The following is a 25,445-nucleotide window of genomic DNA, read 5'->3' as shown; positions in this document are numbered from 1 at the left end:
TTCCCCGCAGCGTCTTGCCAAGCTACATCTAGGGACTGGGGGTCTCCACCCCTCTCCTAGATCCAGCCGGTGGGAGGGTGGGTGGTTTTTTCCGGGTCACTGGCGCACCCTCTCTACTCCCAGCCACCTGCTCGTGTTCCATCCCGGCTCCAGGCTCTCTGGAGGGCGTCAGGGACATTCCAATCCTCCCACAACCCGCGCGGATGTCGCGGGGGAGGGGGGCGCGATTGCTCTCCCTTTCCAGTACCCAGCTTTGACCAGGTTTCTTCTCAATTTCTAGTGACCCGAGTCACGCAAGGAGACTAAGCACTGATCAATGGTTTCAAGGCTGTTTGTTTACAACGCACTCCCTGGCAAAGCCGCAGCTCGAGTGACAGAGGCACTTTTTGGGCACCGTCTGCGCTCTAGCAGACAACTGCAAGCCAAACAGCCAAGATGCCTCCTCGCCAGACCAAATATGGTCACAAGCGCTAAGAAGCCTCCCGTGGAAAGGCTGGCCTTGCCTCCCCGCGCCAGGGCGGACCCGAACCCGCCCTCAGGCAGAACCTCGGATCAGCGCTGCGCTCTGGGCGCTCCGAGCCTCGACGCCAAGCACGAAGGAAGGGCCCGGCAGCCAGGACCGGCCCTCCCTCGGTCTGGGCCGCTCGCTCGCGTGCCCTCCGCCACCCCCAGCCCTAGTTTCGGTCTACAAGCCCTTGATTCAACAAGCGCAGCCACTTTCCCTTTGATCCCGCCCTGAGTCCGCGGTAAACTCGAAGGAATGCAGGTCCAGGACTCCGCGGGAAAGGTCTGCGCGGCCGGGAGGAGTGGATGGGGGGCACCCGTCCCCTCTCACCCAGCGAAGTATCTATCACGCCCAGGGTTTTCTGGAGCCCGGGTGGGGGAGGAGGAGGACGAGGAGGAGGAGGAAGGGGAGGGACGAGCGGGGGCAGGCAGGCTCAGGACTAGAAGGTCATGCATAATTCAACAGCTCAACTTTCGGGCCCGCCTCTTTTCTGGGAGTGGGAGTTCGCTCCAAACTTTGTTTATGGGACAGTCCGGGAGTCGCGGCGGCCGCACTGTCTGCTTCTCCTCCGCCTCCTTCTCGCGGAGCGCAAACGCCTGAGGCCAGTTCGGGGGATGTGAGAGCTGAAGCCCCTCGGCTGCCAGGCATCAAGTCGGGATTTGCCAGCCGGGCCCCGGCTACAAGCCCGCAAGCTCGGGTCGCACCCGAGCGACTGGGGCCGGACGACGAGTTCGGGCGGGACGGCGGCCGCCGCACGGCCAGACTCGGCTTCGCTGCGCGCCCAGGTAGAGCCCGCTGGAGCGCGCCGGCTCACCCGGTTCCACCCCTGGGCGCCTAGGATCCTCGGGCTTCCGGAGTCGCGATGCCGTGGAGCTGGCTCGGGTTGAGACTTTGGGGGGCTGCCTGTCCGGGAAAGTTGCGATCTGTCCTTCGCCACCAACAGTTCGGCACCCTCCCGAGTGTGGTTACTCCCCCCTCCCCACCCCCGCCCTTCCTTCTCGTTCTCCTCCCGGCAACTTAACTTGCTTCGAGAAAGTTGCATAATTCTCCAGGCCGGGAGGGACCCCTCCCCCATCCGGCCGGCCTTACCGCTGAGTGTCTGGGATCCTGAGGCGGACACCTATCACTCTCCTCTTTTTCTTTTGTTTCTCTCTGTCCCCGGACCCCCTCCTCCGACTTTATTAAATAAAAGGCTGATCTGACCTCCTTTCTCTTCGCAGAAGATGAATCCGGCTTCGGTGCCCCCTCCGCTCCCGCCACCCGGGCAGCAAGTGATCCACGTCACGCAGGACCTAGACACGGACCTCGAAGCCCTCTTCAACTCGGTCATGAACCCCAAGCCCAGCTCGTGGCGGAAGAAGATCCTGCCGGAGTCGTTTTTCAAGGAGCCTGATTCTGGCTCACACTCGCGCCAGTCGAGCACCGACTCGTCCGGCGGACACCCTGGGCCCCGGCTGGCCAGCGGCGCCCAGCACGTCCGCTCACACTCGTCGCCCGCGTCCCTGCAGCTGGGCACCGGCGCGGGTGCTGCAGGCAGTCCAGCGCAGCAGCATGCGCACCTCCGCCAGCAGTCCTACGATGTGACCGACGAGCTGCCACTGCCCCCGGGCTGGGAGATGACCTTCACGGCCACTGGCCAGAGGTACTTCCTCAAGTAAGTGAGTCCGAAGTCAGGGGGGCACAGTCCCGGTGCCCAGCGTGCGCATGCTTGTTGGGATGCGTGCATGCGCGCGTGTGTGTCCTTCCACGTTTCTTTCCAAAGGATCTGGGAAGCTGGAAGTAGGGAGTGCGTCTCTGGGTGTTGGAATGGTAAAGTATAAGAAGAGCCTTTGGTGAGGTTCTTCCAGGGTCGTGGAAATCCCAAGAGATTGGGGATCTGGGAAACACGTAGAGGTGGGGGGGGGGGGGCGGAAAGTAGCTTTGCAGTGATTCTCATAAAACACATAGCTGACTTTGTCCAGAATCTGGAATAGTGGTACAGATTTCTGGGCACAAACCCTTACCCTCTTACCTGTTGACTCCAAGACAGATGCCCCAGAGCTTGGTCCATTGGGATATGACACAGAGGTAAATTCTAGAACATTTTTGAGCATGGGAAGGAGAGGGACTCTTGGGAGTGTAGGTGGTCTGCAGTCTCTCCATTCTTAGGAAAAGCAAGCTAGAAAAGTGAACACTGCCTAGTAGGCCTTGCTGCTCCCAGCTGAGTGATGTAATGACCACACAGCACAGTGATGTAATTAGCAACTCTGTGCTGAAGTAGTTGCGGGCTGGAAAATCAATTGTGTGGAAATTGGGTCAGGAGTTTTATTATGTTGCACTTAGTAACCTAAAATACCAACGGATCAGGAACCTGTTTTGTTAATGATGCTTCCCTTTCACATTGTTAGAGTTTTCTTGATGTGATAATTTTTACATTAGACTGTACAGGAAAATATATTCACAGACATAAAGATTGTTTCAGTTGTGGTACCCTAAGATAATTATGTTCCAGAGGAGAAACCAAACTGGAACTTGAAATGGAACCAGTGAGGTCAAGGGTGGTCAGGCTGTTGATGGCCTGGTGGAGGTTGTGCCAGCTGGACCACTTGGTTCCAGATTGCCTGCACTGGGGGGCTGTTCACTGCCATGGAGAGAAACTCCTCTTCTTAGAACCTGCCTTAGACTTAATCTTAAAGTTGAAATTGCTTTGATGCAGAGGCCTTAGTTTAAAACTTCTGCTGAGACATTATGTGCTCTTTTAAAAATACAGTCCAGCCTTTCTTTGTCACTAATACTTGACTGCTGTCAGTTGGATCTCGTAGCAACTATGTATAAGGGACGAGGTTTGCTGTAGCCAACTCTTCGACTCATACTGGTAACCAGTAATTCCTTCCCCATCCCAGTGCTGTTGAGATCTTGTGCAAGGAGGAGTTCTTTATTTTGTTTCCGGGGTTGGTGTGATGCTGAGAAGCTTTGTCCTGAAAGAGACTTGATAGTTATTCTACAGCTGGCCTTCCCCCAGGCTTTGAGTGTTAGTGTGGACATGTACTCAATACTTCGGCTTCTAAATGGCTGGTGGAATTCAAGTATGTAATGTAATAACATGACATTTTTCTAAAAGTGATGCTGTTCTGAAGGATGACATTAGTTTCTGTGGTACATAAAAGCTCCAAAATAATCTTGTATTAAGTTTACTTAGGTAAATGTGGTTTTGAATATTTATTGTGGCCGTTATAGAAGTGGACTTAGTAATAAATGCACATAGAAAATGGTCCAGTAATTTACAGTAATTTAGGAAGATCTTTTTTGGTCCCAAATGACTTTTAAACTGCGCTTATGAATATACACACACACAAATGTATGATATATGATCAGTATACCTGTGGTTATAAAAAACATGAAATAAGAACTAGGCTTGCCTAATATCAGAGGAAAGCTAGGAGAAGAAGGGCCCCTCCCCCAAAAGCAAAAAAAAAAATTACCTTTTATGCATAATGACTGAATGGTTGAAACTAGGGCAAAAATGGAAGTTAGCTTTGGGTTTAGAGAAAGTTGCTCAGATTCATGTGTCCCATCCCCCCAATGACAACCACTCTGCAGGTCCAAAGCTAAGTACATCTTCATTCACTTTGGATAGCCAGTGAAATCCACAGCTGAAACAATGTAGGTAGTAAGCTAGTTTGATTTGATGCAGCCCTGGGAAACTTTCTGGACAAGGAGCTAAGGCATTTAAGAAATAAAGTCATTGTGACTATTGTTCAAGACAAGCAATCTGCCAGGAGTTCTCGGAGTTTTTTGGGGGGCTTTGTTTAAAGCTGGAGTAAGTTAACCCACTTTTTTTTTTTTTAAGATTTTATTTATTTATTTGACAGAGATAGAGATCACAAGTAGGCAGACAGCCAGGCCGAGAGAGAGGGGGAAGCAGGCTCCCTGCTGAGCAGAGAGCCTGATGTTGGCTCAATCCCAGGACTCTGAGATCATGACCTGAGTTGAAGGCAGACGTTTAACCCACTGACCCACCCAGGCGCCCCAAAGTTGGAGTAAGTTAAATGTGGTATGTCACACTTTGTTACACAGCCTCCAAAGGCAACATATTTTGATGGATTAAATAGAAGCTTGAAAAATGGTGGCAGCTGACCCTCAGTTAATCATAAAATCTATTTTGCTCTAGCATCTGTGAAGTGGGAATAGCAGTAGCATCCTATCGTTGATTCTGTCAGTCAAGGCTTTTATAAATGTAGGTGTTTGGGCTCCTAGACACCTGGCACACTGACTTTGACCACTGATCACATTAAAGATTTAAAAAAAAAATTCTGGGGGCACCTAGGTTGCTCAGTGGGTTAAGCCACTGCCTTCGCTCAGGTCGTGATCTCAGGGTCCTGGGATCGAGTCCCGCATGGGGCTCTCTGCTCAGCAGGGAGCCTGCTTCCTCCTCTCTCTGTGCCTGCCTCTCTGCCTACTTGTGATCTCTCTCTGTCAAATAAATAAATAAAAAAATCTTAAAAAAAAAAATTCTGGTTACAAATGGGATACATGTTTATTACACATGAACCAGAAAACAAAATTGTAATGAGGAACACAGTTTGGCTTCAGTAGGACTTTATATTCTTACAGAAAAATATTATTTGAGTAACATTGTATAAGAAAAAACATTTTATCCTCTTTTCTTTCTTCTTCTTCTTCTTCTTTTTTTTTTTTTTTTTGGAAGATTTTATTGAGAAAACAAGTAGGCAGAGGGGCAGAGGGAGAGGGAGAAGCAGACTCCTTGCTGAACAGGGAGCCTGATGCGTGAGTCTATGCTAGGACCCCGTAATCATGATCTGAGCCAAAGGCAGACGCTTAACCAACTGAACCATCCAGGCACTCCTTATCTCCACTCTTAAATATAATTTCAGTGATAACATTTGCTTGCCCCTCCCAATTTTTAGTAATAATTTTAGTGTTTTCTCTTTTCTGAAAAGTGCCATAGAAAATTATTTTTGTCAAAGTGATCTATGCACTAACAAATCCAGTAGTACAGAAGGACTTTTGTTGAAAAACAATGGTTTCCTTCACCTCCTCAAGGCTCACAGAGGGAGCCTTTTAGGTTTTATTTTAACTGTTTCTGTATTTAATTCTTTGATTGTTACTTCCTTAACCCTAGTATGCTCTTATCACCATTTTTTGATTTATCAATTTTTAACTTCTAATTGAAAATGAGAGTGTAGCTCCTTGAACTGGTTTTTTTTTTTGTAATCTCCCCCAATTTTGGTATTTATATTATTTTTAGTTTGTCTGTTAGATCACCTTTGTTATTCTTTGTCAACTTTGACAGTATTTCTTAACTACCCTTTTGTAAGTGAAGGTGGTTTGGGGCGTCCCTAGAATTCTTGCTCTTTTTGAATGACACGTTAATGATCCAAAGCCAGGAACCCATAACCAGCAAGTTTTGTGTTTTGCTTTTAACTTGACCTACTTATTCACAAATTATTATTAAAGTTGAAAATCTAGAGACAACATTTACATTATTACATTTCTATAACTATAATTAGTTGATTTTTATATTAAGATTAAAGTTTAGACTTGTTACCTTCCATCTGGTGTCAGGACTCCTGGTCAATCAAAGGAGGATGTATCTGGCACCAAAGTTGAATGGGTTCTTTCTTTCCATCAAACCCTTTCTTTGTTTGTTTAAAAAATTTTTATTTTAGTGATAGCAAGTGTGCAAGTGGGGTGGGGAGTGAAGCTGAGGAAGGGTGAGAGGATCTCAACCCAACTCAGCATGGAGCCTGATGCATCTCCATCCCAAGACCCTGAGATCAGGACCTGAGCTGCCTGAGCCATCCAGGAACCCCTGAGACTCTTAACCAGTTGTTTAAATTTGTGTCACCTTTGAGTTTCTTCATAATTGGATCTTGACTCTCTGAAACATTTTTTCAAGTATTTCTAATTGCTTTTTATTTGTTCATGTATTACTTGCCTCTCAAAATTTTTTAGGCTCTAAATTCCATCAGTTCTATTAAGTCTCATTTCCCTAAGCTTTTATGCCCAGATGTCTTTATCTTTTTGTGCCATTCTGGATTCTGATTGTTCTCTAGGTGTCCAAGAGAGTTGTCATCCTGGCATTTCTCTTTTCTCCCCTCCATGGCTGGAAGTAGCATTTCCTTTTCTCATGTCTTCCTCTTTTTTGGTTTATGCCCTCATTTTGCTGGAGTACATGCTTGAGTAACTTCTTCTTCTTGTTCTTTTTTTTTTTCTTTCTTTTTTTTTTTAAGATTTATTTATTTAAGAGAGAAAATGAGTGGGGGTGAGAGGCAAAGGGAGAGGGAGAAGCAGACTCCTCACTGAGCAGGAAGCCCTATATGGGACTCGATTCCAGGACCCTGGGATCATGACCTGAGTGGAAGGCAGATGCTTAACTGGCTGAGCCACCCAGGCGCCCATGCTTGAGTAACTTAATAAGAATTGTTTGTGGGAGGTAAAATATTCAGATACTTTTTAATTTCAAAATATTTATTTTAAAAGTTGTTTTAAATTTATTTTCTTAAAAAAAAAGAACTGACTGTGTTTTGTTTTTTTTTTTACTGTTTACTTTTGGATGGCAATGTAATGTAGTTGATTTCATGAAGGGCCTTTTGTCCTTAAAAAAATATTGCCAGCTGCCTCAGTTTCCTTGTCGTAAAATATGTATTAATAAGAGTAATAACCTATTTCAGGATATTTTGAAACGATATTTTTGAAGCGATAACATTTGAAGAATCTGGCTCATAGCCGACTTTCAATACAAGTTCATTCTTGCCTCCGGTTGCATCTCTGTCCACACACATATGTTCTCTACCTGGCCAAAATCAGATGCAGAAACCTTGGCAGTAGGATAAAAGCTGGTTGTGACTCTTGGTTACAGTTATGGCTCTGAATGACAACCTGGATCTGGAATTGAAAGTCAGCTTTTTAAATATAAAATAAAGACGATTTTCCAGTTAAAAAACCTGAATAGGATTGTCCACTGTGGGTGCCCTTAACTTCAGCATCTTGGGCAGAGAATATGGCATCCCTTCTAAAGACGGTGTACTTTTTTTGTTTGTTTGTTTGTTTTTTTAAAATCTGGCTCATGGCTACTGGTTGGGCCAATTTTATGAGTAGGGTGTAGGGTGGAGGGGAGGGATCAAGAAGTGGAGAGAGAAGAGGAGGCAGGGGTAAGTGACATCAACATCTGCTGATGACCAGACAAGGCAGGGAGCTGAGTCAGTGTTTTCTAGAGAGACAACCCCAGAACCACCTGTGGAGCACACTCCTGTCACGTGTGTGTGTGTGTGTGTGTGTGTGAACCTTTTTTTCTTTTTTTCATAACCCTAGGTACTTTTACATTATATATATATATTTGTGTGGGTATGTATATGTGTGTGTGTATGTGTGTGTATATATATATATATATATATTTAACCCTCACAGTGACCCTCTGAATAGGTACACACTATTATCTCATACTATTCTTGAGGAAACTGAGGCTCCCTGAAGTTGAGTAAGTGGCCCAGGGTCATGTATCAGGTGAGTGGCAGGGATGGGATTAGAATAATGTGATCCTAAAACCTGTACTCCTGCCCCTGCACCATGATGCCTCATGCCAATTACGTGCCCATAATTAGGTCCTGTAATTAGGTCTCCTTGGTGACCAGATAACTCTGGAGTGGTGGATGGAGCATTGGAGTCTGCTTCTGAACGCCCTCTGGGTGGTCAAATGTGGAGCTCTTGGTGCTGGAGAGAGAGAGGGGATGAGAAAAACAAATAAACCAGAAATGGATGGTATATCCACAGTGCCTATTTACATTTTATTCTTATCAAGGTCTTCACCTTTAATAAATGTGTATCATTTTATAGGGAGCACAGATGGGACAGGGAAGGCGGGTGACCTCATGGATGTCAGGATCAGGGACACTGAGGAGGGCTTGTGAAGAAGGTTACTTAAATAATGTTAGTAAAGTAGTTTCTAGGGGAAAAAAAAGAGCTGGCTTGCTTCTCATTGCCTTTATCATCGCAGAGATTGATGAGAAATAAATTGCTGTAGAGGTTTGAGGCGGTATGGAGGCTTGGTTTTTGTTTGTTGACTAGTTAGGACTTACAGGAATTACAGCCTTATATATCATTCTCTCCTTTCTCTTCCTTCTTCAGTTGTGTATTTAATCACAGGAGAGGGTGATAGAAGTCAAAGAATCAACCAATCCCAGGGGCATCTGGGTGGCTCAGTCAGATAAGCGTCTGCCTTCCTCTCGGGTCATGATCCTCACATCCAGGGATAAGGATTGCACTGGGCTCCATGCTCAGTGGGAAATCTGCTTCTCCCTCTGTTGTTTTCCCTGCTTATGCGCTCTTTCTTTCTCTCAAATGAGTAACTAAAATCTTAAAAAAAAAAAAAGAATCAACCAGTCTACGGGATGGTTTTCTTTTCTTTTCTTTCTTTCTTTTTTTTTGTTTTAAGATTTTATTTTTTTATTTGACAGAGAGAGATCACAAGTGGGCAGAGAGGTAGGCAGAGAGAGAGAGAGAGAGAGGAGGAAGCAGGCTCCCCGCTGAGCAGAGAGCCCAACGCGGGGCTCGATCCCAGGTCCCCGAAATCATGACCCAAGCCAAAGGCAGAGGCCCAACCCACTGAGCCACCCAGGCGCCCCATAGGGATGGTTTTCTTTTTGAAAGGTGGTTTGAAAGACGGAGCACTGAAGTAATTAGCTTATTAATGAAAGGCAGATTCTGAGAGGGTGGCCTTTTCACTGAGGGGGACTGTGCATGTTTAGTGCATTGAAATAATCAGGAGAGCCGTGTTCTCCAACTGTATTCTTTGGCCCCAGTCCATTCAGATGCTTTGTGAACATGGGGTTTCTGGACCAGGAACTTTGGGATATGTTGCATGCTCTATCCCATTCTTGGAATTTCATAATATATATTAAGGACTCCAAAGTCATCAGAAAAACTAGTTTATTTTTGTTTAAGCCAGTATTTCACAAGCTCATGTGATTTGAACATTTTTATTCCAACTATCATTGGTTGCCATCCTCTCAGGAATGCTTTACAGATCTTACTTTGGGAAACCTTTTCTGTGCCTTTTGTTATTTTTATATTGAGATTTTTATATTTGAGTCAAGTTACAGATTTTTTTTTTCTTTCCAGTGTGCTTTGTGGATACATAGCATATTTTCATCTATATCTCTTGATTTAATCGTTAATTATTAGTGCTTGGAAATAAAAAGTCCTGTATGTCAGACAAGTGGGATATAACACAAGAAAACCAACAATTACAATACCTTGTGATAGATAATAGTGTAGTCCTGATTTTACTTTCAAAGGTGTGTGTCTGTGTGTGTGTATGTGCTAGAAGGATAGATACCAAAATGTTTTCAGTGGTCATTTTTGAAATTCTGGATGATTTTTCTTGTTTACTTTCTGCCTTTCTTTATATTCCAGATGTCCTATAATAAACATATGTTTCTTTTCTTTTCTTTTTTTGAGATCTTATTTGTTTATTTGACAGAGTGAGAGAGTACAAGCAGGGGGCCGGTAAAGGGAGAGGGAGAAGCAGACTCCCCACTGAGCAGGGAGCCCCATGCAGGGCTCGATCGCTGGACCCCCCCCCCCCCCGGGATCATAACCTGAGCTGAAGGCAGGCAATCAACCATATGAGCCACCCAGGCGTCCCATATATTTCTTTTTAAATTGGAGGGTGGGGTAGGTACAAAAACTGTAGAAGAAAGAAGACAAGATGTAAAGATGCAGTCGTAGGGGGGACCCTTGGCTGGCTCAGTCAATGGAGCTTGTGAGTCCTGAGCTCAGGGTTGTGAGTCTGAGCCCCACATGAGGTGTAGAGATTACTTAAAAATAAAAATCTTAAAAACAAAAAAAAGATGGAGTTGTAGATTTGGGTAGGTGTGGCAGGGTGTGGGGAAATCTCTCAGCCGTAGCCCAGTAACCGGAGCGTGGAGCTTACGGTACTAAATGGATGCTTTTTGGGAACTGCTTGTGTTTTTCTCGTTTTGGGTTATTTTCTTTAGGAATGAACTGACACAGTAATAACTAAACTCTTAACCCAGAATTCTCCATTCAAGTCGCCTCAGGATAAGAAGTAGGATTATGGCAGATCCTTAGGTCACACGGATTTCCTTCAGCGTCGTCTTTATATGCATGCCCTACTTCCTGGACTTCTGATGTTCCATCCAGGTACAGCAGAGGATAAATACGAAAGGAAGAAATGATACTCATTTGCATTTGCTTGGCCCTAGTTAGATGAAGTGAAATCAGGAAATCTGTGTAAAGTACTTAGTGCTGTGGCTGGCACAGTAAGTACTGCTAATAGTTTGCTTATTGCTGGGACTGTTCCCAGTTGAGATGGCAGTGGTGGGGACATGTGTGCTATCTCCCGAGTCCCGAGACCTTTTCCTTCATACCACCATAAGGATCGTTAGCTGTTTCAGCATCGACAACAAGAAATCACTGAATTAGTCTCATGTGCTAACACTGGGCCGTGTGCTGTGAGGGGAGAGACTGCAGCAGGTTTCCCTGACCTCAGGCAGCTGACGGTCTAGCTGGGGAGACAAGGAGAGCACAGACGAAATCAGGCGAAATATCTGTGTCCAGACCTTCTGGGGCCATAGAGCCTAGAGCAGCTGCTCACTGTGTGTTGGAAGCTCTTGGGAGGAGTATCACAATAAGACAGTTGTTTCTGTTATGGTTACGCGTCTGAACTTTGCAGCCGTGCTGAACGTCTCTTAGTTCTCCCATTGGCTGTCCTCCTGCTGGCCCCAAGAACTTGGCACAGTCTGTTACCTGTGCCTGGAACATTATTTTCCTGCTTCTTGCCTGGCTAACTCCTGCGCTCGTTTGAGGCAGCTGCTTCGATGCCATCCTGCATCAAGGTTTTCCCTACAGGAGGTTTTCCCTGACTCACAGCCCCCGCAGGAGTGTGGATGCTCCTGCTGCTGGTCTCCCATGGCCCCCCAGCTATAGCACTGCTGCCAGATTTCTGTTGCTTTATTTCTCTTTTTCACTATACTGTCACCTCCCTGAGAGTAAGATTGGTACTTGTCTTGCTCGATATTAATTAAGTTCAGCATAGTGCCTGGCAAAGAAGCAGACGCACGATAAGGAAGGAATCCTCTAAGACTTTCTGGTGGCCCTCTGCATTGGGAGCTCGTGCACTAGAATTCCTCATCGGAACCTGCCGTGCTCAGGAATGGAGTTCCATTGTGTCTGTGCCTCTTGGACTGCAAGCTTAGAATCATAGGTCCAGGGGCGCCTGGGTGGCTCAGTGGGTTAAGCCTCTGCCTTCGGCTCAGGTCATGATCCCAGGGTCCTGAGATGGAGCCGCACATCGGGCTTCTTGCTCGGTGGGGAGTTTGCTTCTCCCTCTGCCTGCCTGCCTCTCCCTGCTTGTGCTCTCTCTCTCTCTAATAAATAAATAAACTTTAAAGAAAAAAAAAAAAGAAACATCTCCACATACTATGATGCAGTGGGGAAGATGGATAGGGGCTGTAGGTGTTCAGAGAAGCCTTTGTAAAGCTAGTTGACATACACGGAGTCTTGAAAAATGGGAGGAATGTGGGTAGGTGAGCAAGGAGGCCTTCTAGGAAGGAGGGGGCAGGAAGACAAGTTCAGAGAAAGAAGTGCTCAGGATGTGTTTTTGAGGCCAAGTAAAGTCTGGCTTATCTTGGGTCGAAAGTTAAGTGATGGTTGGTGGATGACTGTGTGTCCTACTGAGGCTCCAGAACCTCAGCTAGAACGGGCACAGTGACCTTCTGCTAGCCAGTGTCAATTTTCTCATCCCCTCATTTTGAGATACACCAGTCCCAGCTTTATCTGAATGTGGCACAAGACCTCGCCATTGTCTCTGATGTCGAGGTCTTCCTAGTTATTTAAGGAACTAAGGATACTGATTTAAAAGAGTTTGAAATGATAGAACCTTTCATAGCAATTCACTCACCCATCTGTCCCTCCGTAGATCTCTCTGTCTGTCATAGATTTGATTTAGCATGTGCTATTCCACAATATTGGGTGGTCTTTGCTTTCCAAGTTAGTAGGATATCAGGCTACTCCACTGAGTCTGCCATTTCTGCTTATAAATGAATAGCTTGTGGTCCGGCTGTTCCCAGAATCCTTTCTTGTGGTTTTGGATGGTTTCTCAGTTTCTCTGAGACAGATCAGCTGGCAAAGGCAAAATGGAGAGTCCAGAAGCAGAGTTATGCCACCGAAGCCCACCGGGGCTGTGCCCCCCGAGGATGCCAGGCTGAGCAGTTAGGGGCCTCCCTCTCAAGCACATCCTTTCTGAACTCTTAGTGAAGACTCTTGAGAGCCTTTTCATACAAACTCACAATGCTGAATCATGGGTTAATGTTTTCAGATAACTTATTCATTTATTTAAAGATTTTATTTATGTATTAGAGAGGGAAGATGAGAGAGGGGGAGGGTCAGAGGGAGGAGTAGACTCCCCACCAAGGGGGGAGCCTGATGTGGGACTTGATCCAGGAATTCCAGGATCATGACCTGAGCCCAGGGCAGTCAGGATTCTGGGATCATAACTTGAGCTGAAGGCAGACCCTTAACTGAGCAAGCCACTCAGGCACCCCCTCTCTTTTTAATTATAAAAATAATACATGCCCAAACACTACTGGAGGAATGGAAATGGAAAAATAAGTTCTTCTGATCTTCCTTGGATCCCTAGTTTTAGAGAACCACTGTTAACACTTTATCCAGAGATGTGCTACAGGAACAGCAGCAGTATGGCCCTAATTAATTACCTATCTAGCTTGTCTGTTGCCTGATTTATCTGTCATCTGCTATCCCCACTGTTAATCATTATATCCACCCTTCTACGAGGGGGATGCACGGTCTGGCAGGTGCACGCGGACCAGTTACATGGGTGCCCTGCTGTTCAGAATGAATGACATTGCATTGTGAAGTGCTTGACCCAGTCTCTCTGTGCGACTCAAAGTGTGGTCTCTAAACAGAGACGAGTGTGCAGATGTATGTAACCCATCCATGATGGACAAGATGCATAGGTCAGAAATGTTTAGAGACTTGTATATAGAATGATAGGGCATGTAAGGATGGGACCAGTGGGATTGTCTCATGGAACATGGTCATCTGGGTGTTGCAGAGCTGTGTGATGAATCATGTGTGGCCCGGGCTATGTACAAGGCACCTACAGTGGGACCACATACTGGCCTTGACAGATTGAAACTAGAAGAACACTGATCTCTTTCCACAGATAGTTTGAGACGCGGATACGTTTCTTTTAACTCTTCTCTTCTTTTCCTTCCCTTCCCTTCCCTGTTCATCCCGTCCATCCATCCATTTACCTACACATCATTCCATTTTTCCACCTATCCTTACAACTGCCTTCTATGTATCAACCAACCAATTTATTATACCTCTGGTTAACTTAACCAAAATGATTAATCTAAGAGATTGAATATTGAATCTTAATATGAAAACAAGTTCTATGGCCCAAAGGATGATTATCATCTATTTTTTGGTACATAATATATTTTATGTCTTTGTGGTCCTTATGCTCATTGTTTTAAAAATACGCTTTGGCGCACTTCAGTTCTGAACACTGTAGATAATCCCAAATCCTCTTCTGTCTTGTGAGTAATCTACCTAGAAGCACTATCAGCTACAGATTCAGTGCAAAGCATGGGGACTGGACAAAGAGACACATGCTGGATTATTTAGTAAAAATGTATATTCCTTTGGGGTGGCTTTTCTGCAAACATTGTCATATTGAATATTTGTCTTTCTCTCAATTTGTTCATGAAAAACAGTTGATGGCCTAGGGTTCAGAGGTTGAGGTTGCCATTGAAAACCTATCAAAAAGTAGAAAGTGCAAGCAAATGATAAATGTAATTAAAGTGAACAGGCATAACTCTTATTGACTTGATTTTACTTCTAGATTTATTTTTTAAAACTGGCTTCTTTAAAAGAAAAAAAATCTATTTGAGAGAGTAGGAGCAAGGGGAGGGGCAGAGGGACAAGCAGATTCCCCACTGACACAGAATTGGCTGCTCAACCGACTGAGCCCCTAAAAGCTGGCTTTTTTTTTTTTTTTAAAGATTTTATTTATTTATTTGACAGAGAGGGAACATAAGCAAGGGGAGTTGGAGAGGGAGAAAGCAGGTAGGATCCTGCTGAGCAGGGAGCCTGATACAGGGCTCGATCCCAGGACCCCGGGGATCATGACCTGATCCAAAGGCAGACACTTAACGACTGAGCCACCCAGGCGCCCCGTGTTGGCTTCTTAAAAAATAAAAAATAAGCAGAACTGAAGGATATAAAGTAAAAATAAAAGTACTCCACCCACTAGTTCTAGTCCTCACATGGAACCACTACTCACAATTGCTTGTGTATCTTCCAGGGATTTTATTGTGCATTACATGATTCATTTATAATGGCATCGGTTGGTGGTTTTGGCATTGTGGGAAGCAGAGCGTGGGTGGTCTTTGTTCCTTGCTGACCCTCACACAACCTAAGGACTGAGTATAGATCTGGATGACGTTACAGAGGGCTGGATGTGATGCCTGATGGCGAGGTCTCAGGCTGGAAAGCTCTGTTGGCATAACTGTCGCTCAGAGACTGGGATTCAGCTTTGTGGTTCAGGAAGTTGATGTCCTTGGTGCTCCAAACTGATCAGGTTTTAAAGTCTTTCTGCTTCAGGCCATACTGGAACGAAATGGGGGGATAGACATTCTAACAGCAAGATCAGTGACTTGAATAATCTCCCACTCTGGGATGAAGGTACTCATAAGAGTGACTTAATCGCTGGGAAATTGCTTTGGTGGTTTTAGCAAAGGGAAGAAAGGAAACCATGTAAGGGATGTTATGGAAGTAATTTGACAGGTTTTGGCGATGGATTAAATATGGGGAGTGAAGAAAAGAGGTGAGAAGGAAGATTGGCAAGACGCTGGCTGTCCATGGCACCAATAGAGTTGTTTCTAATTGTGACAAGAAGGAAGGAAGTTTAGAGGAGGGTGAGAAGATGTCTAACATGTTGACTATATATTTTACATAGGATAGAAGATGTGTTTTTAAGGTTTACTAAGTTTTGTCAGTTAACTGTTCACTCAGTGAACAACCAGTACTTGTAAGCAGTCATTAATAAATGGTTACATGAGGGTAACTTAAAGACAGACTTACTGGAAAATTAAATTTTCTGCACTGTTAACTGGAATCAAGGTTCTGTTTATTCTGCACAAGACTTGCATTGAAAAATAAGATACTATATTTTGTTTGTATATATATTTAGTGTTTTGGAGAATTTCAAGAACCGCTAAACTAAATTTACTCAATTTAGGACATTAAATACCATGTACTTCATAGTTCAAGACTGTTCAGTCAAATAGTGCAGAGTACTATTCTATCTAGATGTGTGTTTTTTTAAAGTCACATGGAGGGACGCCTGGGTGGCTCAGTCAGTTATGGATCTGCCTTCAGCTTGGGTCCTGATCTCAGGGTCCTGGAATTGGGCTCCACATTGGGATCCTTGCTCAGTGGGGAGCCTGCTTCTCCCTCTGCCTGCTGCTCCCCCTGCTTTTGCTCTGTCTCTCTGATAAATAAATAAATAAACAAAAATCTTCTTAAAAAAGAAGTAAAATCACATGGAATGGTTTTTTAAATACTAAAAAGTGGAGGGAGATTTGTTTAAACAAGTATTTCTTAAAGAAATATGTACATGATCCTGGAAATAATTTGTGGTAAGGAAATACTATTACTCCAGTTGCATTTCTCAGACAATAAAGTGGTGAATCTGTGCTACCTCCTACTTTGTCAGTGAAGATGCTATTTACCCCTTACATTTTTGTATTGTGAGAGATTCTAAGAAATCTAATGTTCTTTATTGCAAGACATCCTTTTGTTAACAGATTTGTTTCTTTTAATGTTTTAGCTAAATTTGCATGCTTCCAGGATCGGTTTGCCTCTTACTTTATTTGACATTGTTAGAAATATAGTTAATAAACAGTGCTTACTACACAGCTTAAAATAGGCTTTCTCATTTATATACCAGACTTGATCAGTTAGCAAAACTTAATATACAGTTGAAATATTTCTGTGTATGATGAGAGTTTACAGTTTAAATTTTAGAACTTGTTTTGGATGTGATTATATGTACGAAAATCGTGTAACACTATGCTTATGCTAAGAACTGACATAACGGAATTACTGAAATAAATGTGTTGTGAGGGATGGAAAATATGGGGCAGATGTCTCGATCATGATAAATTGTGAGTTTTCTAAACTCTTTCCAAAAAACAAATTATTTCTTTTAACCTGCAATCAAATTCCTTTACAAATAACAGTTTTTGTATGCAAGCACCATTTCATTTTATTTTATGTAGTATGGCTAATACTGTTGTTGAAACAAGGATGTGCAGTGATAATTTTCTTCATATGTAAATTAAGTTAGACAGTTAAAATAAGGAGTATTTTTTTTTTAAGATTTTATTTATTTATTCGACAGAGAGAGATCACAAGTAGGCAGAGAGGCAGGCAGAGAGAGAGAGGAGGAAGCAGGCTCCCTGCTGAGCAGAGAGCCTGATGCGGGACTCGATCCCAGGACCCTGAGATCATGACCTGAGCCGAAGGCAGCGGCTTAACCCACTGAGCCACCCAGGCGCCCCAATAAGGAGTATTTTGGTAGAGTATATACATACCTCACTGCCAGTGAAATTGCTTTCCTATGGTATATCCTTACCAGAAAAATCTGTAAATAAAAAAAAAAGACTTAAGAAAAAAAGAAAATTTCTACTACGTTGAGTTTGAGGTGAATTTAAGATATCCAAGGGAGATATTCTCTCTAATTCTATTATATGTTAATATTTATAATTTATATATATATAAATAATATTTATTATTATTATTATTATATACATAATTATCCTAATTTAGGTGTGGATGAGATCCCAGAGAGAGAGGTTACAGATAGAGTGAGAAGAAAAGTCCTGACTCTATACAGGAGAGACATCCAGAGAGGTTGGAGGAAATGCTGAAAATAGTATGAAAAATCCGGGTGCCTGGGTGGCTCAGTGGGTTAAAGCCTCTGCCTTCAGCTCAAGTCATGATCTCAGGGTCCTGGGATGGAGCCCTGCATCGGGCTCTCTTCTCAGCGGGGGGCCTGCTGCTTCCCTCTCTCTCTCTGCCTGCTTGTGATCTCTGTCAAATAAATAAATAAAATCTTAAAAAAAAATAGTACAAAAAATCCAGGGAAGAAATTGTCTACAAGAAAGAGAAATGGTTAATTCAGGGTCATATTTCTTAGAGCTCTAGGAAGATGAGAACTGACAAATTTTCAGTGAATAGGTTTTTCCACTGAGGCCACTTACTTTCCCCAGGGTAGGGCAAAGGCTAGGGCTTGGGGTACTAACTCTACAATTTAGTGTTTGAAGAGGGAAAAAAATGAAGAAAATAAGCCTCTTAGTTAGATAAGGGATAAGGGGGCATCCCCCAAATTCCCGTATATTCTACCACATCCCTATTAAGGAGCATGATTCTCTCTGTACAGATCCAGTGCCATAGGGAAATATCACATATTTGCTTATTCAAACATCCTGTTAAAACAGGGTTTGAAATCAGTGTTTTATAACTGACCGAGATAAGTTAAAAGACTTGGGTGAAAAATACTACTCTAATTGATATGATAATCCCTTGCCATGAGGAAAATTACAGTATTGGATTCTGACTGTGGTAGAACCTTTGGCACAGTTCGTAGCACACAGGACTGTTAATGCTGGGGCGTGTCATACTTAATGGTAGCCATAAAAATAACAGATTATGTTTGGTGAGTATCAGTTAAAAATTTATGGGTCACAAGATTATGTAACTGTTGTCTCAGGTAAACCTTTATCTTTCCTGTCTTTGTTTCTCCATTTGCCGAACTGGATTCTGATAACCTGGCAGGGGGGATTCCGAAATTAACACGGGTAAATGCTGAGGCCCCTTTACCCTTTCACAACAGAAGGTAAATAAAACATGTTTGATTGTATCCAGCTGGTCTGAAGTGGAGTTTGGGTTTGGATACATTTTGTAACCAAAAGGCTATTCTGTTGCCTTCTGCTGATTTGGGAGTACCTGGTAGCCTTGTTACTGGTCTAGGATTTGTCTGAACATGTAACTGTTAGTAGTTGGGATTAAGAATCATAAAAGAAGCAGTAAACTTCAGGGCTGTTTATAAAAGTACTTATATTTTCTGAAGACATATTCTCCAGCGCAACTGTTTCCACTTTTACGGGTCTTTGTTTTATGTGCTGTGTGAAATACTAGCTTGTGTGTATAGAACTTCTGGCAAATGCGAATTCCGCCAAAGCAGTTATACCATCCAATGTTTATTTGTCTTTTTGTGCATTTTAACATAAAATCCAACCATAAATATGTAAACTTGAAGTAAGGAAAGGCAGGAAGAGAGAAAGGATGAGCTACTTAAAGGTAGAGCTCTCCCCAAGTGTGTTTTACAAATACACTTGCTTCTCTACTTAGGCTTTCAACAAAATTTTAGTTGTCTGTGGTCTGAAAAAATTAAATTTGAGTTTATTGACGTCGCGTTTCTTTAAGTGTTAGGATAGCAAGGGCTATGTTTTGGGCTTTGGAAAGCAGAGTCCTTAGCAAAGGTCCGAAGGCTGTAACCCATACAGTAGACAGCGGCTCCATTGTTCTCTGTATTTGTCTGTTGCTTACATGTTAATAACTATTGAGCAGTCAGTGATTATTAACAGATATCTAACAGTAGGAGCAGATTAGTTTGTAGGGTCAGTAATTACGGACAGTTTGGAGTGTCAACATGGAAGAAATGCCTTTAAAGGTTAGATCCAAATTGTTGAAACTTTTGCCTGAAACTTTGTCAGGTGAGTGGTGTAGGGGATGGACCAGCACGGCCTTTTTGAATTATTAGCCACAGCACTTTTCATTTAACCTAACAGTTGGCCAGCCCTAGTTAATTAGTTGAAAATCATTACAGGACGCAGATTTCCCAGTTGCCCCTGCATTGGAATGTCCAGCTCACCCCATGTGTGGATCAGAGGGCCGGGTGTGGCTGGTTAAAGTCACTGTCTGTATTCCCCTTAAAGCAAAGCAGTAGAAACAAGTTACATTTCCAGAGTTCTGTGGAGGTCCTTCTGAGTGAGCCCTGGTAAAAAACATCCTGGTTGACTGGTATGTATCTATTTGGAGTCTAGTTTCCAGAACTGTTGAAAAAGAGTATTATAAACTTCCAAGTGAGCACGGAGGTGTAAACTGATGCTATGGGGTTGCTTCAGCTAAAGTGCAATATCATACTTACTTACACTTAATTACAAATGGGTTTTAAAACAATGTCTGTTTTGTACAGTGAGAGTAAAGTTGGCCAAGTGTAGAACAAAAAAGTTACATTGTGGAACAAGATAAAAGGACATTGCATAATAAATAATATCTCATACCATTAAAATACAAGGTTTCCTTCCTAAAATGAAGTATGAGCTTCTACATGAATGTTTTAAAAGTCTGATTTCTCTTTGACTTGCCTAGTGACTTGATACATAAAGAGATTATGAATTTGAATGTGTCCAGATCTAGACATTATTTATGCAGTAAATAATACACATGTACAGCATACAAAATATAAATAAAACTCAGATGGCATTGTGTTATAGTGATACTGTAGAAATTGTGTTTTTCTTTATCATAAATAGGTCAAAAGTAGCTCATTGGAAGTAAGCAAACCATTTTCATCTGTCAATTTCTAAGACTAAGATCAATATCTGATCCAAATTATATTGGTTCTAACCTTGATTCATAGACAGAATCATTGGTTTATGAAAATTGAGGAAACATAAGCAGAGTGGTAAGCTGCAGAAACACTGAATAAATCCTTTAAGATGGGAATGTGTGGATCTGATAAGTAGTTCAGATAGTTTGCTCTTGCTATGAGTGGATTTTGAATGTGAGAGATTGCATGGAATTTATATATATATATATATATATATATATATTTTTTTTTTTAATTAATTTATTTGACAGAAATCATAAGCAGGCAGAGAGGCAGGCAGCGAGAGGAGGAAGGGAAGCAGGCTCCCCGCTAAGCAGAGAGCCTGATGTGGGGTTCGATCCCAGGACCCTGAGATCATGACCTGAGCCGAAGGCAGAGGCTTTAACCCACTGAGCCACCCAGGCGCCCCTGTATATATATATATTTTTTTTAAAAGAAACTTCTGATCCTGTTAGAGAGGCACTTATCTCAATATAAGGAGGACCAAAAATGTTGCTTAAAGGGGTTTTGTAAGAAAATAGGCACAGTTTGAACACATCGGGCTACCTGAATAAGGGAGATCTAAGGAGTCACATTAAGTGCCTCTTTACAGGTATAAGGTTTCAAAGGTGAACTTTTGGGGAGGTGGTTTGTTTAGAGAAGGGAAAGATGATGGGATAAGTTGAACAAGTGTCCAGAAAGATAAGGGTTTTATAAGACACCTTGAGATAGATGTTTGTAGATGTTCTTTCCTATGGAACATGGCCAGATACACTGAGGGAGTACTTCATACTAAAATGGAAGAGGTAATTTTAGTCTTTTCAGAATAACAGTGAAGAACGATTTATTCATTTTAAAGATATTTTGAAGAGCGGCCCGTGGAGACCACCAACAGGTCTTTTTTGGATGGGCTGACTTGAAAGCAGAGAGAGTGTATGTAACCTGGTGTCTTTAAGTGGTATGTGTGGTGACCCAAAGATAAACTAGCTGAGTTCATTTAGACTTGCTGGATATGCAGAGATAGCCAGACCTCTATTTGAGCTAGTGCTCCAGTGTTTCTGCTCTCAAGCCTGATGGTGGAGTGGCTGGCTTTGATTTGCTTCCGCCCAAAGCTTGCTCTGGGTGAATTTAAAAACCTGTTTGTTTCGCCCATCATCCGGCTGGGCCCTACCCATAATTCCTGCACTTTGATTATGGGGGTTATTATAGGACAAGAGCTTCTTTGTAAAAGAGCATGTTTAATACTCTGGGGTCTAGCGTGACTAGCGGATATAAATTGTATGGAAGCAATTAAATTCGAAGGAAATGTCATGTGGGCTGAATTTAAACATACAGGCTTGTGGCATTTTTTTTCCTTAACTTACACAGAAAAGGGTGGAGAGAGAAAAATAAAGGATGAGAAAAGAGAAATGAGCCAGGAGAGTGAAGGGAATGCACACACAGACACACAGAGACAAGAGAAACGACTCATTTTTAACATTTGGTTAAAAATCCAAAGTCCAGAGCCAGTATTATGCTAATGCCATTGCCCTTCATATGAACTCTTTAAAAATACAAATGTCAGGGAATGACACTGCACTCCACTTGGGACTTGCATCCCTTTCTAGGCGGTCACCTTCATGTCAGGGCATACGTGGATATAACTGAGCAGTGTTTTTTTGGAATATGTTAATAAACAGACCTGAAGGTGGCCTGTTATGATCATGAAGGTTTTTCTCTCTCCAGTTTTCTATTTTGTGCTCATGGTCTCTGCATAGTTTATACAGATTGGCTTGTTTTTCGACTTGCTGATGAAGAGTGATGTGTCATTTCTCTCACTGGCCTAGAATGTCTTCCTCTCTAACTTGGTCTGTTAACATTCAGCAACCCCATCTCTCTTAATACCTTATTGGGCCAACCAGCTGGAAAGGATCCCCTGCTACTCTAGATCCTCAGACTAATTGGATCTGACTGGGTAATTTGACACTTGCTCTTTTCTTTTGTCCATTAAAATGTCATGTAAGGCTTGTCGTTGAGTGAATGGATTTATTTCATTTCCCTAACAAGTCAGCTCTTAGAATATGGACCTGGTATTGTATTGTCCTCCATGCCTAGCACCAGGTACCAGCATGCCATGGTACCAGGAGATACTTGTGGAGATCAGTACTGATAAGGAGCATGCTCTTAAAATAATCAAAATGTTACTGGGTAGTCAGAGGCAGAAATGGATGCTTGTAGATTAGACATAATAGTACAAATTTGATACGAATCTGAGCGTTGGAAGGAATAGACAGCCCTCGATGTTTTGCCCCAGCAGAAAGTGTTTATGCTTTATTTTCATTCTTTAATCTGTGAGCTCTTAAGGATGAAAAGCAAATCTCACCTTGCCTGTACTCTCCTGTACCTGGGGCAATGCCTGGCACACGTATGAGTTCAGATAATATTTGCTGAAAGAAATGAAGTGATTTTTAAATTTCTGTTATTAAAGTCATCTGGTACTTCTTTTCTATTCAGTAAGCCAGTTAATATTTATTGAGAACATACTGTGTGGCAGGTGCTGGTACAGTGCCCAGCATAATGGGTACACATACAGTATATTACCCTTTGGGATATATTTTGTTCTCTGTATTTAATTATCAGTATTACTATAAATTCCAAAAAATCACTTGCTCAAACTGAACAGTAATATTCCAAGAGAGCAAAAGTTGCTGAGAATAATTCAGTATATTTATCTATTCCTAGATTATGTCCACATTCCACTCAATGCTGAAGTATGCCCCTTAAATAATCGTGAGATTGTAACCTTCCCAAACAGACCTGGAGAGGTAGTATACTGTTTGGGTTTCAAAGGACTTTTCAGGATGCAAAGTAAATAGGGGAATTTGAGATACCAACAAAACTGTAATTAAGCAGATTAATTGTGTCAATAGTGAATACAGACATGTCAGAGGAACTAGTTGGTTGCAATTATTTAAACACAGCCTCAAGTTCATTACTAGTATTATCACCATCATCCACAAACATACTTGAAAGGAAGACTAGCCAGATAAACCCAGGAGAAATGATTCTTCTGGGAACATCACATTGTAAACCATAAATCATTATTAATACATTTTAAGATTTGGCTTGGGGTCTTTTATTCTTTACATGCGCCTTAAGGTCACACAGAATTTAATATTATTATCTTTTCAGCTCTCTGAAGAGTGGAAAATGAGCCTCCTCCTGACCAGAATAAAGGGAAGAAGAATTTAAAATTATAGACTAGGTTAACTTTATTTATAGATGAGCCTGTGTTCACATGCAACAGTGTCTAATGCTTTTTATTTCTTTTCCTGTTTTTTTTTTCTTTTAAAAAATTACCCAAGTTATACTTAAACACATTCTTGTTTTGAGAAATTCAGCCAAAGTGACAGTCTCTCTTATTCTCTACTCCCGATCCTGCCTGTCTCCCCAGAGTGTGAGCCCACGTCTCAGTTCATAGTCTGTCCTTCAGACATACATACCTCTGCATGTACGAACCTGCTTCAGATATTTTTTACATGTTACTTTCACATTCTTTTGTTGTTGTTGTTGTTCCTACTTAAAAGTATGCTTTTCCACTGCTAAAGATCTTTCTAAATATTTTTTATCCCATCATATGTGTATACTACACGTTAATTACCCATTCTGATAGTGGGACTGTAATGTTATTTAAACCTCATCAGAAAGACGTAGTATAAAACTTTCTTTGAAACTTTTTATCATTTGTGAAGGGAGACTTCTAAAGTAATTATCCAAGGATATGAGACTCAAGCCCAGTTACTAAAAATAGACTGCATTTGTATGTTAGTCTTTCCGGTGTGGGCCCTAGATCGTCCCCAGTCTGTGAGTAGGGGCGAGCGGGGTCCTGCTTCGGGGGCACCACAGGATGGTCACGACCCGCTGCAGCTGAGGATAGAATGGAGCCCTGTTCTGATTGGATGGTCCAGGGCTCTTTAGTCAGGCCCACCCAATGTGTTTCTTCCTCCGGTGCAGAAAAGGCGTGGGTGCCTCCCTCTCTGGTCATCTTCACCTTTGCCCAGAGCTTCCTGGCCAGCAGTGTCAATTTGGTTTTGGCCAGAGCGTCTTTGATTTATTAAATCAAGAGGAGATACCGGGGCCAGGCCCCGCGGGGGAAGCCACCAGGAAGGAGGGCAGGGAAGAGCCTCAGTGGTTCCCGGGTCCGAGGCAGTTTTGGAAAGGGCAGCTAAGGGTGAAGGGTGAATGCCCGCTGAGCCTTACTCCGCGGGCAGGAGCATTGCAGACTTGATTGGGGAACACCTGCCTGTCTGATCCGGGGTCCTTCACTTGCCGCTTCCGCTGCCCACCGAACCATGTTTGTTCAACCAATTAGAATGCGTGGATTTTGGCAGAGAAGAGTCATTGTTCCGTTTGCTGGCCTATTTCTCCCTGGAGGCCCATCCTCTGGGGTAAGGGGCATGTTTTGTTCTTCCTGGAACTTAGAACCTAGGATGAATAAATGGGGGAAAGGTGAGGGGGGAAAGGACGCTTGGTGGGAGATAATGAGGTTTTTCCATGTTGCTCTTGCCATCTTCGGAAGCTGGGTTGTAGAATGCTTAATGTGCATTTGCATGAATTTGCATAGCACTTACTGAGTCCCAGGCATTGTTCTAAGTCCTGTCCACATGGAATTCTCCCAACAACTGTTTGACAGAGACACTATTTTTACATTTTACTTCTTTGAGAGAGACACATGTGTGTGCACATACCCACACACAAGTGGGAGGCGCAGAAGCAGAGGGAGAAGCAGATTCCCCGCTCAGCAGGGAGCCTGATTTGGGGCTCCATCCCAGGACCCGATGATTGTGACCTGAGCCCAAGGCAGATACTTAACCTCCTGAGCCACCCAGGCACCCCAGAAACACTATATTTATTCCCACTTTACCCAGGAAACTGAGGCACAGAGCATTTACGTAACCTGACCAGGCACAGCTAGTAAGGATTGAAGCCCAAGCAGCCCGGGCCTGGAGTCCGTGCCCTGGCTGTCTGTCCATCTTTCTCTTCCACAAGTCTAGACATGGTTGGGTTTTGCCATCTATCCCCTGCTTTCCTCTCCATCCCTATCGCCCCTACCCTGGTGTGTGTCTTGATAGCTCCTTTGCAGATGACAGATCTGGCCCTCTGACCCCAGTCCCTTGCACACTGCAGCCAGGCTTGTCTTCTGTAAAGACAGCTCTCATCTTGTCACTTTAGAATGCTCCTTTCCTGGCATCC

The 25,445-nt window shown here is 43.2% G+C and overlaps 1 protein-coding gene across 2 annotated transcripts in view; it reads left to right on the top strand.

The window, feature by feature from the left end:
• The first annotated feature begins 519 nt into the window (after window positions 1-519).
• Window positions 520-25,445, top strand: part of WWTR1 (WW domain containing transcription regulator 1) — a 139,057-nt gene continuing 114,131 nt past the window's right edge. Inside the window, exons 1-2 of one of the 2 annotated variants that reach the window (XM_082682196.1) lie at window positions 520-1,290; window positions 1,726-2,159. In XM_082682196.1, the coding sequence (XP_082538322.1) occupies window positions 1,729-2,159 (431 nt within the window). In that variant the 5' untranslated portion in view covers window positions 520-1,290; window positions 1,726-1,728. The remainder of the gene's footprint in view (window positions 1,291-1,725; window positions 2,160-25,445) is intronic. The other variant, XM_082682195.1, reaches the window with a different exon arrangement.

Source organism: Mustela nivalis (assembly GCF_964662115.1).
Source record: "Mustela nivalis genome assembly, chromosome: 1".
In the NCBI taxonomy this organism is placed as follows: Eukaryota; Metazoa; Chordata; class Mammalia; order Carnivora; family Mustelidae; genus Mustela; species Mustela nivalis.
This window is presented reverse-complemented; position numbering and strand designations above follow the sequence as displayed.